This window comes from Kogia breviceps, chromosome 4, assembly GCF_026419965.1.
Source record: "Kogia breviceps isolate mKogBre1 chromosome 4, mKogBre1 haplotype 1, whole genome shotgun sequence".
In the NCBI taxonomy this organism is placed as follows: Eukaryota; Metazoa; Chordata; class Mammalia; order Artiodactyla; family Physeteridae; genus Kogia; species Kogia breviceps.
In genome coordinates, this window is record NC_081313.1 from 179,069,754 (window position 1) to 179,088,814 (window position 19,061).

At 60.4% G+C, this 19,061-nt stretch overlaps 1 protein-coding gene across 4 annotated transcripts in view; it reads left to right on the plus strand.

The window, feature by feature from the left end:
• The window catches only part of DPP9 (dipeptidyl peptidase 9), a 41,961-nt gene that overhangs the window by 12,238 nt on the left and 10,662 nt on the right, over positions 1-19,061 (plus strand). For all 4 annotated transcript variants that reach the window (XR_010840461.1, XR_010840462.1, XM_059062032.2 and 1 more), the window contains 12 exons: positions 1,839-1,951; positions 3,029-3,202; positions 3,292-3,460; positions 4,215-4,328; positions 7,362-7,490; positions 8,760-8,821; positions 10,400-10,500; positions 11,156-11,333; positions 11,595-11,757; positions 15,096-15,175; positions 17,946-18,098; positions 18,503-18,638. Coding sequence is in view for 2 of the 4 variants with exons in the window: in XM_059062032.2 (XP_058918015.1) it covers positions 1,839-1,951; positions 3,029-3,202; positions 3,292-3,460; positions 4,215-4,328; positions 7,362-7,490; positions 8,760-8,821; positions 10,400-10,500; positions 11,156-11,333; positions 11,595-11,757; positions 15,096-15,175; positions 17,946-18,098; positions 18,503-18,638 (1,572 nt within the window). In the remaining 2 variants the exon portion in view is untranslated. The remainder of the gene's footprint in view (positions 1-1,838; positions 1,952-3,028; positions 3,203-3,291; positions 3,461-4,214; positions 4,329-7,361; positions 7,491-8,759; positions 8,822-10,399; positions 10,501-11,155; positions 11,334-11,594; positions 11,758-15,095; positions 15,176-17,945; positions 18,099-18,502; positions 18,639-19,061) is intronic.

Sequence of the window (19,061 nt, forward strand, 5' to 3'; positions counted from 1 at the left end):
TGCCTCTAGCTGGGAATGATTCCGGCTGTGGCAGCTTAGAGAGTCCTTAGAAGTCGAACTGTGAATGCTTCCCGCTTGTAGCTTTGCGTTTTCACTCTTTTTTTTTTTTTTTTTTTTTTTTTCGGTATGCGGGCCTCTCACTGCTGTGGCCTCTCCCGTTGCGGAGCACAGGCTCCGGACGCACAGGCTCAGCGGCCATGGCTCACGGGCTTAGTTGCTCCGCGGCATGTGGGATCTTCCCGGACCAGGGCACGAACCCGTGTCTCCTGCATCGGCAGGCGGATTCTCAACCACTGCGCCACCAGGGAAGCCCTCTTTTTTTTTTTTTTACTAACTATACTTCATGAGGAAACTTTGTCATGAGTGGAAGACGCGAGTCGCTTGCCATATTGAGGAGCTACCCCTAAGAGTTACTGTGGTGGAATAGGTATTACTTATGAAGCTCTATCTAACTCTGGAGGCGCCGAGCTTGGGGGGCGGCCCGCCTGTTCTCCCACTCTTAGAAGTGAGAGCGCCTCCGAGGAAGAGGCCAGCACCAAACAGAGCCTTCCTCCTGGAGAAATTTGGGATTGAGAGGGGTCAAAGCGAGGCGCCTGCTTTCTGTGACCCGCTGTTGGCCACGGCGCGTTCCTGGGCCACCGCAGAGCATCCCGCCTGCTGCCGGGGGCTCTGCCCCAGTCCCTCACCTCGTTGCCCGGAGAGGGGGAACCCGAAGCTTCCCAAGAGAACCGTTCTGCTCCCGCCATTAACTTTGTTAACAGCCATAGTACCGTCATCCATCGAGGCAAAGGCACTTCCAGGTGGGACTTCCCTGGCGGTCCAGTGGTTAGGACTTCGCGCTTCCACTGCAGGGAGCGTGGGTTTGATCCCTGGTCAGGGAACTAGGATCCCCCACGCGGTGTGGCGTGGCCAAAAAAAGCCTGGTTAGTAGATACGTCCTTGTTTTATTTGCCACTATTTGTGCTGAGTGCTTTTTATCTCTTACCTCACTTAATCCACACAGAGGCCTCACTAGGCAGCTACTGTATTTTACAGATAAGGTTAGATTAGCTCAGCGGTTCTCAGCCGGGGTGCTCCTGCCCCAGGGGACAGTGCTCAGCAGTGTCTGGGGAAATCTGTGGTTGTCACACTGGGGGGGCTGTTGGCATCCAGTGGGTGGGGCCAGGAAGGCTGCTCTACACCCCCCAGTGCCTGGGATGGACCCCCAGAGGATGGCCGGTCCGGTGTCAGCAGCACCGAATGAGAGAGGCTGGATTGGATAATATGTTTCCCAATCCCTCTGGAGCTTTGCCCGTTCTCTGATCCTCGATTAATTCCTGGACCAGAGCCTAACCTGTGGAGAGCTGGGAATCACTGACCAACCCCCCTTTTTTCATCCTCTTGTGTGCTATTTCTTTTTATTTATTTATTTATTTATTTGTTTTGGCTGCGCTGGGTCTTAGTTGCGGCACGCGGGATCTTTAGTTGCGGCATGTGGACTTCTTAGTTGTGGCATGCATATGGCATCTAGTTCCCCAAGCAGGTATCCTACCCGGGCCCCCTGCATTGGGAGCATGGAGTCTTACCCACTGGACCGCCAGGGAAGTCCCGTTGTGCGCTGTTTCTTCAGTAACTGAAGCTAAGATATTTAGCACTAACATCTCAGGTGGAATTGCCTGCTGCTCCTGCTGGCGGGTGTAACCCAGGGTCCATGGCTTCTCCGGGGAGGGGTGTGCCGTCAGGGTGCTGTAGAACCAGGAGGAACCAGCCGGGCCCAGCCACGGGCAGTCAGGGCCCGAGGCTGGTCGCCCCGACCCTGGCAAGGGCGCCCATTCTGGTTTCCCTCTCTTCCTCCCAAGGGATGCCCTACGGCAGCCGAGAGAACTCCCTCCTCTACTCCGAGATCCCTAGGAAGGTCCGGAAGGAAGCGCTGCTGCTCCTGTCCTGGAAGCAGATGCTGGATCACTTTCAGGTGAGTCATGGGAGTCCGTCCCTCCCGGTGGGCGGGCGAGGCAGGCCTTCTCCATCCTCCCTCAGCTTCCTTGAGAGGAGCGCCTTGGCCCTGGACACCTGTGCCACGCCCGCCCCCTCCCTTCCGTGCACGTGCACACCCGAGCCCCAGCGTGTAGCTTGCGGTGACAGCTCCCGCCAGAAGCACGTCTTCCTCTTAAATGCCTCACCAACGGCGTGCAAGTAACTTGGGCCGAGACCCTTTTATAGAAATTTAGCTAATAGTGGATGTCGCCCAAAGTCACCTCGCTTCCAGAGGGGGAGATGGCCGGGGAGCGGCAAGAGTGCTTTGTGCACTGGTGTATGTTGATTTATTTTTGATCAAAAATAAAACACGACAGTACGCAGGGGAGGGAACCCCTGCAGCCCCTCTCTCTCGTGCCTGTCCCCTGTCCCAAGCTGACCAACTCCTATTTACATGGCTTTCCTCGCAGCGTGGGGCTCATTTTGCTTTGGATTCTGCTCTTTAAAAATGCATTTCTGGGAATTCCCTGGCGGTCCAGTGGTTAGGACTCCGCGCTTCTACTGCAGGGGGCGCAGGTTCGATCCCTGGTCGGGGAACTAAGACCATGCATGCCATGCAGCGCAGCCAAAAACAAAAACAAAAAATTAATAAATTAAAAAAATAAAAATGTATTTCTTCCCTTTAACATTCCTCTGAATTTCCACATCATCTTCAGAATTCTTCTTGGGGCAGCTGCATGGTGTCCACCATAGCTTCCCTGCCCGCCCTGCCCGAGGTCAGGCGTTAGGGCGGTCGGGCGTGGAATCTGCCCCACCCCTACCCGCGCCAAGAGCAGGAACGGCTGGTGGTGGGTGGCTTTAGCTCGAATGCTCTCGCAGGAAGGGGCTGTGACCAGGGAGGGAGGAGGGCCTCGTCTGTCTTGGAGTGATTTGGTGGGGGGTGAGAAGGTTGGAACCACAGGCGAGCCCCGCAGCCCTGCCAGTCTGTGCCGCTCTGTGGCCAGGGTGCTGGGGCCTCCAGCTGCTGATGCAGGTGTTCCGTCCCGCCCCCCGGCCCCGCCCAATGTGTCCCCAGGCCACGCCCCACCACGGGGTCTACTCCCGGGAAGAGGAACTCCTGCGGGAGCGGAAGCGCCTGGGCGTCTTCGGCATCACCTCCTACGACTTCCACGGCGAGAGCGGCCTCTTCCTCTTCCAGGCCAGCAACAGTCTCTTTCACTGCCGGGACGGCGGCAAGAACGGCTTCATGGTGAGCCCCGCTCACTGGTGGGGGGCGGGGCGGGGCGGGGCGGGTGGCGGCCTCCTGACGCCCTGAGCTGGGTCTCTGTGTGGCCCCAGGTGTCCCCCATGAAGCCCCTGGAAATCAAGACCCAGTGTTCCGGGCCCCGGATGGACCCCAAGATCTGCCCCGCCGACCCCGCCTTCTTCTCCTTCATCAACAACAGCGACCTGTGGGTGGCCAACATCGAGACGGGCGAGGAGCGGCGGCTGACCTTCTGCCACAAGGGTGAGGCCGGGCGGAGGGCGCCGGGAGGAGGGCGGGGTGGCCGGGGCCCCTGGCGTGGTCTGTCGTCACAGCCACCAGTCCAGCTTCTAGAAAGACTCCCGCCCCCGTCACTGTGCTCCCCGCCGGACCACCAGGCGCCTTCCCAGACCGTGATCCCACGGCCCCCCTCCCGTGGCTCCCCCTCTGGCCCCACGGAAAGTCCAGCCGCCTGGCTCAGGGTCTTCCTCCGTGTGAATCGCCCCAGCCACCGGGGCCTGGCCTCCACGCCGGACACTTGTGCTCCTCTGCTCCCCTCAGCCCCTCCTGCCTCCGCTCTCCTGTCCCCACGCCGTGCTTCCCGCCCAGAACGCACCAGAGCCGGGCCTCCCCCTCAGGCCCCTGCTCGCCGACAGTGACATCACCCCTGTGCAGTTGTATCTGCGGGACTGCATGGCTTGTGGCCGCTGACCCCGATCCCTGCCTCCTGTCCTGCCCCAAGGCCCGGGTGCCCTCTCACTAAACCTGAGCTTCTCAGCCAGGGGAGACTGGGCTCCTGGCCATGTGCCGAGACATTTTCAGCTGTCACAGCGAGGGGAGGATGCTCCTGGCATCGAGTGGGTGCGGCCAGGGAGACTGCTGCACACCCCACAGCGCCCAGGATGCCCCCACAGAGCACGGTCCGGCCCTGATGTCAGCCGTGCCAGGGGAGAAGCCCTGCTCTAAACCAGACTCCTCATCTCTCGCCCGGCCCCCTCCCCCCCACCTCCCCCTCCAGGCTTGTGCAGTGTCCTCGACGACCCCAGATCCGCGGGTGTAGCCACCTTCGTCATCCAGGAAGAATTTGACCGCTTCACCGGCTACTGGTGGTGTCCCACAGCCTCCTGGGAGGGTAAGCGCCTTTCCGTTTTTAGAAACACTTCTGCAAGCACTTCTTCTGTTAGCAGAAGCACAGGGTACACGCTAGTCTGCTCTTTGCTCTTTTCACTGAAGATAAACCTCAGCAACCTTCCCATCAACATCCGTGTCTCAGTCCTTTGAGGCTGCTGTGACAGAATACCACAGCCAGGGCGGCTTATAAACAGCAGACATTTATTTCCCACTGTTGCCAGGGCTGGGAGTCCGAGTCCAAGGCAGATTTGGTGTCTGGTGAGGGCCTCTTCCTTGTTCGTGGATGCTGTCGTGTCGCCCTGTCCTCACATGGTGAAGGGGCAGGGGCACTCTGGGGTTCCTTTTCATAGGGGCGGTGATCCCCTTCCTGAGGGCTCCACCCTCGTGACCTAACCACCTCCCAATCCGTCACACCGGGGGTTAGGGTCTAACCTGTGAATTCTGTGGGGACACAGACATTCAGTCCATTGCAGTCAGCACCAAGAGAATCCTTTAACTGTGGATGCCCTGGGGGCATGGATGTACCACAGTTGATTCAAGAAGCCCACACTGATGGGCGCTTTGGCTGTTGCCAGTTTCCGGATTTGGTTTTGCTTTGGCGCTGTAAACAATGCTGCAGCGAAATCTTTGTACGTTTACCCTCGTGACCTCCTGGGAGTATGTTAATGCTCCTCAGCCAGGGGTGGTCCTGCCCCACCCTCCACACCCGGGGACACTGGACGGTGTCTGGGGACATCTGTGGTTGTCACGACTAGGGCTGCTCCCGGCATTGAGGGGGTGGGGGCCAGGGATGCTGCTCCACACCCCACCCCAGAGCGGCCCCCCGCAGAGAATGACCCGACCCTAATGTCCGCAGCGCCAAGTATTGAAAATCCTGCCTTAGAGAAAATTCCCAGCTGTAACAGAGATGAACTGAAGCTACACGCACCTTAAATCTTGATGGATTTTTGCCAACAAGTTAGAAGCCAGATCAGCAGGCCGCTTTGTGTCTGTTTTTCTGTGCTGTGCGTGAGGCGAGGGTGTCTTATCTCCGCTGCTCAGTGGACCAAAGTCTGTTTCCTGAGCGCGGGGAGAGTCGTTGCTTGGTGTGCGTGAGTACCATCGCACCCTCTGCTGCACGAGCAGGAGTGGGCCAGCCCTCCGCCGCGCATAGAGCCCTCCCTGGCCTTCGCGCCTCTGTGCGCGTCAGTGGGCGAGTGGCCACGCGAGCCAGGATCCCGGGCGCCGGGCACTGGCCATCCACCGCCTCCGCCCAGTGCCACCTCATCTGCTAGTCGCCCCTGCCTTTACGGCAGCGTGCCTTCCCCTTAAATCGATTTGAAAAGAAAACGTCACGGTCCTGCCGTGAATAGAAGCTGGGCATGAAAACTGTGCAACGGAGAGAGACCGGCGCCGAACATTCTAGCCAGCGCCCAGGAAAAGGGCGACTCGCCGGCGTCAGGCGCCTAAGGGCTGCTGGTGCTCCCGAGACGGGGCCGGGGTCGGCACGTTCCTGGGTGGGACGCCGCACGCGCTCCCCCTTCGTCTGGGCCGGGGTCTTTCACCACCGCAGCGCTGTGTGTGCCCGTGGTCCGTGGCTCCGGGGAAAAGTGCTCCAGGTCAGGAGTCAGGGTCCTGGGTCAGGTCACTCAGCTTGTGACTCTGCGCGCCTGAAGCAGGTGACCATCCGCCCTTCGACTTCCGGCCTGTAAAGTGAGGTCTCTCGCCCTCGGCCCTGTGGACGTGGAGGCTGGGTCATTCTCTGTGGGGGGCCGTTGGTGACTCGGTGTGTCACCTGAGTTGTGACAGCCACAAATGTCCCCAGACATGGCCACATGGCCCCTGGGGACACAGAATGGCCCCTGGTTGCCATCCACTGGTCTCAGTGACATCAAGGTACTCACTCTGCTATTCTTAACAGCTCAGAACTCCTCAGATAGAGCCCCTGAATGCTGAGGCCAAGGGGCGTTTACCCCGCTTGCTGTAGCCCCACTCAAGGCATGCGCCCGTGGAGCTACGTGGCCATAGCAACCCAAGAGGGTCTTTCCTGGCCAGGAAACTCAGGGCCCCGGAACGACCCATGCGCAGTGGACAGACACAGGAGCCCTCAGCACTGAGTCTGAGCTGCAGCACTTCCGCCGCCTCGGCCCTGTGGCTGCCAGCGCCTCATAGAGCAGGTGTGGAGACCTGAAGGCAGGGTGGGCTTGGCCGAGGTCAGCGGATGTCACTGGTCCGTCCTAGTGAGTCAGGCGAGGGTACAGGAAGCAGATGGGGACCCTTCTCGGCAGCCGAGAAAGGAACAGCCGTGGGCTCCGTCGCCTTGGCGTTGGCATTGCCACTCGCCGCGCCCCTTGCTAGGCTGTCAGATTGCTTCTCGTGACAGCTTTCCAGCTTTCACCGCACCCCTTCCTGAGCCCCGCGGCCCCAAGTGTTGGTCTGCTCAGCGGCCGTGGCCACGCCCCACGGGTGGGGCGTCTCAGACGCCACAGCCTGGAGGCCGGACGTCTGAGGCGGAGGTGTCGGCAGGTTTGGCTTCTTCCGAGGCCCCTCTCCTCAGCTTGCAGACGGCTGCCGTCTCTCCCCTGCCCTCACGTGGTCTCCCCTTTGCGCATCTGTGTCCTAAGCTCTTTCTACAGGAACAGCAGTCATACTGTATCAGGGCGACCCTCAGGGCCGCATTTTAACCGAATCACCTCTTTAAAACCCCCATCTCCAAATACAGTCCCGGTCTGAGGTCCAGGGGTTGAGACTTGAATGTAGGAATTGGGTGGGCGTGTGGTTCAGCCCGTAAGTCCCCACGTGGCCATCTCCCTTGCCTTCCTGCGCTGGGAAGAGCTCCTTTCTTGCTCCGCTTTTACAGGGAAGGAAATCAAGGCCCCAGGAGGACATGTGACTGGCTTCAGGCCTAGTACACGGCAGAGCTGGGTTTCCGGCCCCAGGGACCACTCTTGTCTGGGCCCTGCCATGGTAGAGCAGAGTCCCCGTGTGGGCAGGGGTGTGCGGGGTGACAGAGGGGACACCCGGCACCCTCAGCAGCTGCCCTGCCCCCTCCCAGGTTCAGAAGGCCGCAAGACGCTGCGGATCCTGTACGAGGAAGTGGACGAGTCCGAGGTGGAGATCATTCACGTGCCCTCTCCCGCGCTAGAGGAGAGGAAGACGGACTCCTACCGGTACCCCAGGACAGGTGAGGGCCCAGGACACACGAGGGCGGCTCGGCGGTGGTCTGAAGCCTCATAGAACACGGTGAGGCACCAACCAGGATGGGCCCACAAGACCCAGACAGGGATGGACCCGGAGAAGCAAGCTGCACTTGGAAGCAACAGCCAGGCCGGCGCCACCGTCAGTGGTGACTGATGTCCTGCCTCGGGGCCCAGGAGACAGTAGGCGCCCTGGGGAGGCAGTGGGAGGTGTGGGCCCCCTCCGGGGGCACCTCAGACACTCACTGCCTTGTGAGAATACAGGGTTTGCCCAGAAATACAGGGAAGTCCCAGAAATCTACCAACTCTTCAACGTGGCTCGAATCATTTAAAAATACTTAGCAGGGCTTCCCTGGCGGTCCAGTGGTCAAGACTCCGTGCTTCCACCGCACGGGGCACGGGTTCGATCTCCGGTCGGGGAACTGAGATCCCGCGTGCCGCACGTGGCACGGCCAATTAAAAAAAAAAAAAAGACTTAGCCACGCAAAACACGCGTGCAGGCCAGGTTCAGCATCTTTGGGATCTCCGTGGACGCCCATGACAGACTCATTCTTGCTAACTGCGGGCCATGCTAGGCAGAGCCTTCTAAGGGAAACTTCCAGTCCCTGGTGTGAATGGGGAAGTCGGTCCATCCCTTCCCCTGTTGGAGAGACGAGGAAACAGAGGCACCAAGACATTACCTGCTGGGGTGCTAGAGCCACGGGGGCCAGAGTTGAGATCGGTCATAGGAATAACAGGGCCTGAACCAAATCCCACCCTGGAGGGCATGTCTCGGTCACCCCAGCCTATAGGCCATCTGCCTCCCGACAGCTGAAGACTGGCTGTGTCACTGGGACATGGGCCACCTTTCTGCATCATTGGTGCTTTTGTTACGGGCGTGTGCTGTCTTTGCAGCCAGCATTCAAGCTCTCCAGAGTCAGGGAGGCATCTTCCTCGTGTTTGTGTCCCCTGCACGGCCCTCCCACCAGCCCAGGGCTGACCTATGTTCTTAAACAGCAGAGACATTGCCACGTCACTGTTGGGACTAAGGTCCAGGCCCAAAGTCAGACAGTCCTGCCTGGGGGACGTTGTGCCCGGGCCAGAGAGGGTGACGCACCTACAGAGAGACCTTTGGCCACCTGGAGCCTTCCTCCCCTCCCCCCAACGCCGGCTGTGTCACTGCCTGTGAGGATCACCCCCCCAGCCGCTGCCCCCAACACCTGCTCTCAGCCCTCTTGGCGACACCTGCCGGATCCACCTCGCTTTCATTTCTGCAGGCAGCAAGAATCCCAAGATCGCCTTGAAACTGGCTGAGTTTCAGACCGACAGTCAGGGCAAGGTAAGAGGGGCCTGGACGCCCGGGAGAAGCTTCTGGATGAGGAGAGGCGGGCCGGGGTGTGTGCTGGGAGACGGGTCCGGAGGCCGCTCGCCCCCATTGCATGGCAGGTGCTTCTCTTGGCCAGCTGAAGCCGAAGAGGTTCTGCCTGGAGCCCCGGCTTCCGGGCTGGGCCCTGCCGCCCGTCACTCTGGACCTGGACTCCAAGACGGGGAGTGGTGAGCCCGGCCCCGCCTGCCTCCAGGTGGCCCCGAGGCGTGGGGAGGGGATGTCCACGCGCGCGAGAGCGGTGGCTCGCAGAGCTTCCAGAACAGGGAGCTCAGAGGGGTGGGGAGCAGATGCCTGCAGCACCCCGACCTCGGGCCGGGGGTGCCCCACCCCAGCCTCTGGGCAGCTCCTCACATCACTTCACCGGCCCCGTCAGCGTTCTGCATCCTTCCCTCTGTCAGCTGGGCACCGTCGCAGACGAGGGTCCTCATCACCCAGGGAGTCGTTCCTCAGGACCCCACAGCCGGGAGGGCAGAGGAGCCTGGGCGAGAAGGGCCGTAGGAATGCCCAGCCCCACGTGGGGGTGTCAGAGGGCGACGCCCCTCGCGGCAGAGATTGGAGCAGGCAGTCGAGCAGGGAAGCCCCTGCGTATTTTCGCCGAAATGTCTTCTCGTGTAATGTTTCATAAAAAAGGCATGAGGTTAAATACACCTATTTTCGTGATTGGGGGGGTGGTTTTTGGTTTGGGCACGATTAGGCCCTAACCAAACCCCTTCTGCACTCTTGACCGGAACATTACGGCAGATTCTACAGGGATCTGCCCTAAGTGGCTTTGCCGAGCCCCCACCAGCTGTTGTAAATGGTTCCTGGCCCCGTCGGATGGGCAGGGTCCCGAGGCGGGTGTGGGTTTTGCCCATTGAACAGGCAGCTGGGGCGGGCGGGGGTTGGCGGCGAGCCTCGGTGTGGGCCGTGCTGAGGCCCTGCCCGCCTCTCTCCTGTGGCCCCTCCCGGGGAGATGCCCTGCCAGCCCCGTGTCACCTCCAGGAAGCTGCAGCGGCCAGAGGCTGTGTCTTACCCAAGGCCACCTGGCTCTTCAGTGACAGCCCAGGCCAGAGCCCTTGGTTTCCAGGCAACAGGCTGTCATAGCAAAGTACCACTGGGAGGTTTAAGCCACTGAAGTTCATCATCTGGTTCTGGAGGCTAAAGGTCCAAAATCAAGGTGTTGACAGGGCCGGCTCCTTCTGAGGCCTTGAGGGAAGATCTGTTCCAGGCAGCCCCCCTTGGCTTGGAGACAGCCGCCTGCTCCCTGTGTCTCGTCACAAGACGTTCTCTGCCTGTGTGGTGCCTCTGTCCCTTTTTATAAGGACACCCGTCCTGTTATGTTGGGCCCCCACCCACCCCAGTACGACCTCATCTGAGCTAGTTACACCTGCGACCACCCCGTTTCCAAATAAGGCCCCCTTCTGAGGTACCAGCAGTTAGGGCTCCAACGTGTGGAGCCAGTGGGGACACAGTTCCCCCCAACAGTGGCTGTCTCCTCCTGGGTAGCACATGGGCAGGCCGGACCGTGACCCGAGTCTGCTTTGCCTTTAGATTGTGTCAACGCAAGAGAAGGAGCTGGTGCGGCCCTTCAGCACGCTCTTCCCGAAGGTGGAGTACATCGCCAGGGCCGGCTGGACGCGCGACGGCAAATAGTGAGTGTCTCCCTCACGAGGTAGAAGGTGTCCCTTCGCAGTCATTTTCTAACCCTTCTGCCCAAGTTGAGGCAGACACCTCTAAACCAGGGCCCCAAGCCACCACCCGGGGGCCAAATGCAGCCCGCTGCCCATTAACCATACAGCCCACAAGCCGAGAATGGCTTGTCCGTTTTTCAGTGATGCAGGGGGAGATCCAAAGAAGAGTATTTTGGGGGACTTCCGTGGTGGTGCAGTGGTGAGGTCTCTGCGCTTCCACTGCAGGGGGTGCCGGTTCGATCCCTGGTTGGGGAACTAAGGTCCCACATGCCGCGCAGCATGACTGGGGGGAAAAAAAAAATGTCCACTTAGAGTAAAATATGAAACAAAGGATAAATAAAGGCTGAGGATTTGGCGGAAGTCGGCCAAGTTTACAAATGACGTGAGGTGTTTTCAGAACAAGCTGGATTGCACGGTTCTGTCAGCACCCCCGTCTCCCCCTGAGCGGACGTGCCGGCTAGGGACCCTTTGCGCGCTGCAGGGTCACCTGCTCAGGTGTCGGTGAGGTCGGCAAAGGAGGCGCCGTTCTGATCAAACACGAGTGTGGAAAGGGGGCCGTCGGGCCCTGGCTGACGTCCGCTGGCCCCTGAGGTGCCGGTGCTCTCTTGCCCCCCAGTGCCTGGGCCATGTTCCTGGACCGGCCGCAGCAGCGGCTCCAGCTCGTCCTCCTGCCCCCGGCCCTGTTCATCCCCACCGCCGAGAGCGAGGAGCAGCGGGCAGCCTTCGCCAGAGCCGTGCCCAGGAACGTCCAGCCGCACGTGGTGTACGAGGAGGTCACCGACGTGTGGATCAACGTAAGGGCGGGGGGGGGGGGGCGGGGGTGCCCCACCCGGGCCGGGGTCCCGCGTCCCCGCCCCCAGGTCCCCAGCTGGGCAGGGGCTGGCGATGTGGAGAAGCCAGCTCCGGAGGGAGAGCCGGTGGGGTCTGACCTCTAGCCGGGCTGTCGGAGCCTCCCCTTTCTCAGAGGGATGTGTCCCCCCACCCCACCCCAGCCCCCGCTTCTGACATGTCCTCTCTCTCTCTCTCTCTCTCTCTCTCTCTCTCTGCCCGGACAGGTTCACGACATCTTCTATCCCTTCCCCCAACCAGAGGGAGAGGACGAACTCTGCTTCATCCGCGCCAACGAGTGCAAGACCGGCTTCTGCCACTTGTACAAAGTCACTGCCGTTTTGAAGCCCCGAGGCTACGACTGGACCCAGCCCTTCAGCCCCAGGGAAGGTGAGCGACCCTGACTAACACCTTGCTCATCGCCTGTGGTTCAAGCCTGTGATTTGTTCCCTGGTCCCGCCCCAGAGGGAGTGGGCGCCAATGACTAAGAGGCCGTCCTTTCTCAGGCCACAGGGCCGCAGGGCGGTATCCATTGAGCTCGACTAAATGCCAGGCCCTTTGTACGGCAAGTCTGTGCTGTCTGGCTCTTTATAGGAAAAGCTGCCCCGCCCTAGGTGTGGGGGGTTATCACTGTAGGAAGAGAAAAGCGAAGGCCTCTGCTCCGGTGGAGGAGGAGGCAGGCATCATCCAAATACAGTGAAAGAGGCCAGGAGGCCAGGGGCACATCAGTGGATAACGTGCCACAGAGCAGAGACCGGGTGGAGGCAGAAGCAGCCACAACACAGCGCTCCAGGCTGAGGGACAGCCCGTGCAAAGGCCCTGCGGCAGGGCAGGGCTGGGCCTGGTGTGTTGGAGGGACAGCCAGGAGGCCCGTGTGTCTGGAGCAGAGTGAGCAATGGGGAGAGAGGGAGGAGGGGAGGGCAGGGAGGGGACGGGGCAGGTGGCACAGGGTCTCGTGGGCCGCTGGGAGGACTAGGGCTTTTACCATTGACCTTCGGCCGGTTTAGAATGATTCTTGTGGCTGTTCATGGAGCAGAGCCTGAGGGAGGGGAGAGGTGACAAAGTTGGGGTCAGGCAGTGGCGCTGAGCTGACTCTGCTGTAGATCCAGGTGGGCCTGATTCTGGATGTACTTGACTGCTGAGCTGACACGGTGGATTGCATTGGGGTCTGAGAGAGAAGGAGAGGGACGGCGTGGATGTCTGAAAGGGTTTTGGAGTTCCAGTCTGAGACGGAAAGACTCTGAGGGGACAGTTTAGGAGAGAACTATTGAGTTGGGTTTTGGATGTGTTCAAGATGAAGCTCCGTGCAGGTTGCGGGGACCAGGGTGGGTCCGCGGTGGGAACGTGGGCGTCCTCACACACGGATGGCATCTCAGCCTAGGGACAGGCTGGGGCACCAAGGGCGGAGCCTGGGTAGGGAGGGTGTGGTCTGAGTGCCAAGCCACGGCTCTCAGAGCCTGGAGCAGGGTCTCGCCGGCACTGCGGACATCAGGGCCGGGTCACTCACTGGGGGGCATCCCGGGCGCTGCGGGGTGTGGAGCAGCATCCCTGCCGCCACCCACTCGATGCCAGGAGCGCCCCCGTCGTGACAACCGCAGATGACCCCAGACACCACCCGGTGTCCCCTGGGGGTGGGACTGTCCTGGATGAGCCACAGGGCTTCGAGGCCATGCCCGCTAAGGAGCATGAGGCTGCCGCAGTGTGGAGACGGCCACCCGAGGGAGGGGCTATCTGGGGGGCTCAGGCTCCGCAGGAGCCCGAGGGTCAGGAACAGACGAAGCCACAAGCTGCCGGGGCGTTAGGTGAGATGAGGACCAAGGAGTGGCCACCGTCTGGGTGTTGTTGTCCTTCAGGGTTGAGCGCGGCTGTCACGGGCCAGCTGAGCTGCCTCAGAGATGCTCGTCAGCGTCTGCTTTTCTGTTTGGGAACCCCCTCGCCTTGGAGATTTCACTGGAGGAATCCTCACCCTCCCTCTTGAAATGGGCAGCCAAGAGCTCTCGTCCTGCCTGGTGGTGGTTGAGTGGAGCTCACGGCAGGTGCCGCTGGGGGACCCCTGCCTTTGAGGTGGGCCCTGCTGCTTTCCCCTCCGCCCTGTGGCGCCCCGACTGCATCCTCTCCTCCGCCCTGCCTCAAGGCCTCCGCCTGCTGCAGGCGACTGAACGGTCCAAAAGGCGAGGCCGAAGGAGGGGGTTCCTTAAGGGCGTCCCGGCCGAGTGGGAGGGCGGTCAGGAGGCTGGGGGACCCGGTCAGGAGGACTGTGTCCAGGTGACACAGGTGGCTCCCCAGCAAGGGGTCGGGAAGGGGGGGGGGGCCTGGCACGGTGGGCGGGACCCTCTGGGCCGTGAGCAGCGTGGGTTTGAGCCCAGAAGACGACGGAGGACAGTCAGCGAGTGGGAGCAAGGCAGGGGGACCAGCGGGTTGAGCCATCGCCCATGCCTCCTGGGGGCCTCCCGGGGGCGGCAGGATTGAGGGCACAGAGGCTGTGGACTGGGAGCAGGCGTGCCGGCAGGGCCAGCCCCAGAGGAGGCCTGTGCGACTGGGCTCCCGGCCTGGGCCAGCAGAGTGGGTGTCAGCAAAGGCGTGAGTGGGCGGGAAGTGGCGCGTCCGGCCCCTGGTGAGTGAGGGGCGGAGGGACAGCCCTCCCTCCCGGGTCTTCTTGTGACAAGTCACTCGGCCCAGGTCTCTGCACTGGAAGTTCCTGACTGTGCAGCCCTGTGGATCTGTGCGGGGACATCTGTCCCTCCCTAGGTGACGTTGGCAATAGTTTGCTTCAGATCCAAGAGGATAGAAAGCAATTTTAGGGACTTCCCTGGTGGCGCAGTGGTTAAGAATCCTCCTGCCAGTGCAGGGCACATGGGTTCGAGCCCTGGTCCGGGAAGATCCCACGTGCTGCGGAGCAGCTAAGTCCGTGCGCCACAACTACTGAGCCTGTGCTCTAGAGCCCGTGCTGCGCAACAAAGAGAAGCCACGGCAATGAGAAGCCCGCGCACCACAACGAAGGGTAGCCCCCGCTCGCCGCAACCAAAGAAAGCCCATGTGCAGCGACGAACACCCAACGCAGCCAATAAATAAATAAATAAATAAATATTTTTTTAAAAAAAAGAAAAGGAAAGAAAACAATTTTAGCCAGTGCTCATAAACTGTCTTAATAATTTCTAATATGTGGCAAGACACATTCCATATTGTTATTTACCTGGTAAAAATTCAAAAGCGAGACCAACCCACAAAAAACCTACTGTAACTCCACTGAGCCTTTGCTCAGCCCCAGAGTTTAATCAAGATCTGGTTACGTGGCCTAAGCGGTCACAGGTCCAGGGCATGGAAGGTGGTGGTTTGACCTGCAGGATTCTAAAATTGGGTGCTTTTTGGCTGCATGGCATATGGGATCTTAGTTCCCCAACCAGCCATTGAAGCCACACCTGCTGCAGAGGAAGCACGGAGTCTTTACCACTGGACCACCAGGGAAGTCCTGAAAATTGGGTGCTTTTGATAAAAATGCAGATCCCTGGTTTTTCTGGGGAAATGCTGGAGCCCCACCCACATGGTGGGAGCCCCACACCTCGCTCCCTGGGCCGTGGTGTGGTGGCGGGTCCCTGTGCCATCCCTGGGGCCCAGCCGGTGTACCCGCCCGTCACCTGGCTGCCTGGGCTCCGCGGAGAATTCGTTGTGTGCTTTGAGTCCCCATCATAGCTTCCCGGGCCCCCTTCACCTCTTTTCTTTTCTTCCAGATGAATTTAAATGCCCCATCAAGGAGGAGGTCACGCTGACCAGCGGCGAATGGGAGGTTTTGGCAAGGCACGGCTCCAAGGTACCCGAGTCTCCATGCACGCTTGTGCACGCATATGTTCCCAGACACAGTGCACACGTGCTCCCGCCCCCTCCAGACCCCCCGGGCCTGTGGCTTCTCTCTCTACCCCCGCACCCGGCCACTCCCTCCTGCTCTGCACGCCGAGGGCTACGGGGGCTGTGCTTCCCACCAGCTGGAGACCCTGGGTCCAGGAAGCAGGCTGTCCTGAGCATCCTTTGTTGGATCCTAGTGGGTGAGGCCCAGCCCATTCTCAGTGCCACCTGGAGCATTCACTTAGCCTCCATCCACTCCATGAAGCCACCTCTTCCCAGGACAGCAGTCTGTGAGTCTGTGGGACGCTGGTGATGCCCACCGTAGAACTGTCCCTCAGCTTCCAACGGGGGCCCACCCCCATGCCTGCCCCGGGAGGTTCGGGAACAAAAGATGCAGCTGCAGGGCTGAGAGGTGTACCTTCCATTCCCCGACCCAGATGCTCCATCATAAAAATGTGGTGACCAGAGTATCTTCACCGGGGTCCAGGTCTACAGAATTCCAGATTTTACAAAGAGACCCCTCAGTCAGACCTCCTGGATCCCTACCTCACACCAGCATAAAGGCCTCCTGGACCAAAGACTTAGACAGAAAAAACTAAACCATACAAATAACCAGGAGGAGACGTAGGCCAACCCTTTTAAAGTTGAGAGGTGGGCCCGCCCGTGTGCTGCCCAGGGCTGCCAAGAGAAGAGGGCCAGGCACCCCTGGGCAGCACGGCCAGGTGACGTGGCTCAGCCTTTCTGGCGTGCAGAGGCGGCATCTATTACAGCGTCAACCCCCGTCTCATCTGACCCGGCAGCCCCAGGTCTAGGCGTGGACCTTATGAGGCCACCCCAGGGCACACTCGAGAGGTTAACATGCAAGTGTACATAGCTGTGCTCTTCATACGGTGGGAAATATTGGTTAGAAAACACTCGAGCAAGAGAAAAGTGTCATTGCTGAGTTCCGGTTCTGTAGGTAACCGTGTCCGTTCCAGTATGACCACACCTGGCCCTACTCAGTCGCTCTGCTGTGGTTGAACCTCCCTGGAGGCCCCTGTGCTCATAGCCTCGCTTGGCCTCTCGCTAGCTGGGTGCGAAGACTCAGTTTCCTCACCTGTGAGATGGGACCATCAGATAGCGCTGCTCCTCTACACAGCAGTTTCTCCCTCGGCGCCATGGACACTCGGGGCCACAGATGGGCACCGTGGGTGTGGAGCGGCCTCCCCGGCCCCCACCCTGGGCGTGACGACCACAGATGTGTCCAGAGGCTGCCAAACATCCCTGGGGGGCAGAACAGCCCTGGGTGAGGACCCTGCTTTGAAATACTTTGACGCCCTCAGCGTAGCATCTGGCAGACACACAAGACAGTATTATAACCTTCCTCTAAGGGCTTCCCTGGCGGTCCGGTAGTTAGGACTCGGCGCTTTCACTGCCGAGGGCCTGGGCTCAGTCCCTGCTCAGGGAACTTAAGATCCCACAAGCCGTGTAGTGCAACCAAAAAAACCCCAAAACCTTTCTTTAACATGAAAGTTTTACCTTCTGTACGCCTTATCTTTTTACGCAGAAATTTTCTTTAAAAAAAAAAGCATTTTAAGAATTAAAAAGGGAAAGAGAGCCCTCTGCCACCGCCACGGCCACGTGCTCCATGTGGCCTGTGCCATGGCCCCGGGCCTCGGTGGGTCCCCTGCCCGGAGATCCTCCTTCCCGCCTGCATCTCTTCTCACATGGTCCTTGTGACAACAGCAGCTCACGACTTAACTACATGTGGTGTGGGGTTTTCCCACGACATCCTCCGTTTCTAGAAAACCTGCATTTATTTTTCAAGCACAGTGACAGCGAACACATCAGTGTTTGTTGTAAAAATGGAATCGTTCTAAATAATCCCCTTCCATCCTCCCCCCAGACCCCTGTGACCTCCCCACTCCGCCTCAGGGGTGACCACGGGGAGAAATCACCGCAGATCTTTCCTATTTTCACACATCTCCACGGGAGCATCATCATTTTAGAGGATTTGTAGGGTTTTTCTTAGACAGTACAGCTTTTTGTGGCCACGGAGAACTGTGCCCTAATTATGGAACCAGTCCGTCTTCTGGGCATCCAGGGTGTCACCTCTCTTTAGTCTGAAGAACACCTGGAGCATCTCTGTGCCTTCGTTTTGAGCTCACCTCTCTGGTGGCGTCCTCAGGAGCAATTCCCAGGGGTGCAACTGCCGGTTCAGAGGCTGTGCCTCTTTGAAGTGCCTCTTTAAGCGTCTGTACTGCGTGGTCAGCCGCAGCAAGGCAGTGCCTGTTCCCGGCCCCGGAGCAAGGTTCCTTCCTGCTCCTCCTGAGGACAGTGCCCAAGAGCCATGCGAGGGGTCTGATGGACGCTGCCCCAGGAAACCGGTGGGGCAGGGAGTTAACACTTCTTGGCCCTGAGCACCCGGGTCAGAGAGGTGGGCTGTCCCCGCTGGGGCCCAGGGCCTCTGTCCCAGCACTGGGGCCTCAGCCCCGCTCTGTGGCCGCTCTGGGTCTGCCTGGAAGGAGCTGTCCGGACCTGGAGTTCTGATTCCGAGTCAGACGGGAGAACGCGCGGTTAGCCCAGCCCTAGTGGGGTCTGCTCCTGCCCCACGGGGTCTGTGAAGTCTCCCAGACAGCTCTCCAGCCGGTGGGCTCAAGCCAGCTCCGGGAGAACGGGTCCCCTGTCCACAGAACGCTGGGCCCTCCCTGGGGGTGGGGAGGGCGGCCCTGTCACCAAGAGCCCCCGTGCCCCCACAGATCTGGGTCAACGAGGAGACGAAGCTGGTGTACTTCCAAGGCACGAAGGACACGCCCCTGGAGCACCACCTCTACGTGGTCAGCTACGAGTCGGCCGGTGAGATCGTGCGCCTCACCACGCCCGGCTTCTCCCACAGCTGCTCCATGAGCCAGGTGGGCACCTCGCTGATGCTCCCTCCCTTGGAACATTCTAGAACATCAGGCAGCGTTCTGGAACATGAGCACAGGGCTACCTCCATCCCGGGCAAGCAGCCGGTGGCCGTTTGCTGGCTGCAGAACCAGCAAGATGGGCACGCTTGGCGTCGGGCAGGTCTGGCTCGGACCCCCACCCCCGCTGGGTCCAGCAGCCTCCGCCTGGGGTCCCCTGGCCAGGGAACAGGCTTCTCTCGCCTCAGTCTGCTTATCTGCAAGGCGGGGCTGGTGGTAACAGCAGTAGAGTTAGATAGGGGAACACACCGCACGGGGTGAAGGTGGCGTGTGGTTGACGAAGGTGGCGGGCGAGCGGGGAGGGGGAGGGGGAGGCGCCCCGCGGTCTCAGCACCCCGTCCCGCCTGCAGAACTTCGACATGTTCATCAGCCACTACAGCAGCGTGGGCACGCCACCCTGCGTGCACGTCTACAAGCTGAGCGGCCCCGATGACGACCCCCTGCACAAGCAGCCCCGGTTCTGGGCCAGCATGATGGAGGCGGCCAGTGAGTAACCCCAGGCCCCGGGCCCTTGAGCAAGTCCTTCCCCTTGGGAGCCCCGGCTTGCTCGTCGCAGGCCTGGTAAACAAGGCAGGTGAGAGGGGGCCGTCTGGGCGAGCGCAAGGCATTGGGCGGCGCGGCCCCGAGAGCAGGTTGAGCGTAACCACAGGCCCCGAACTGTGCTGTGCGCCCCCCGAGACAGTCTCTGGTTTCTGTGCTGCTGTTACGGGTGGAGCACATACTCGGTGCAGGAGCCGACTCTGCCGGGCGGATGGGGTCCCTACACAGGCCATCCTCGTCCTCAGGGGCGGCCGTCTCCAAGGGCGCCTGTGCAGAGCAGACGCTCCAAAGCCTTCGTTTGTGGAAGGAGCCGGGGGTGGGTCGCGAGGGGCCTCGGGGAGCACAGGGCAGCTTGTCAGTTTGCCCGGG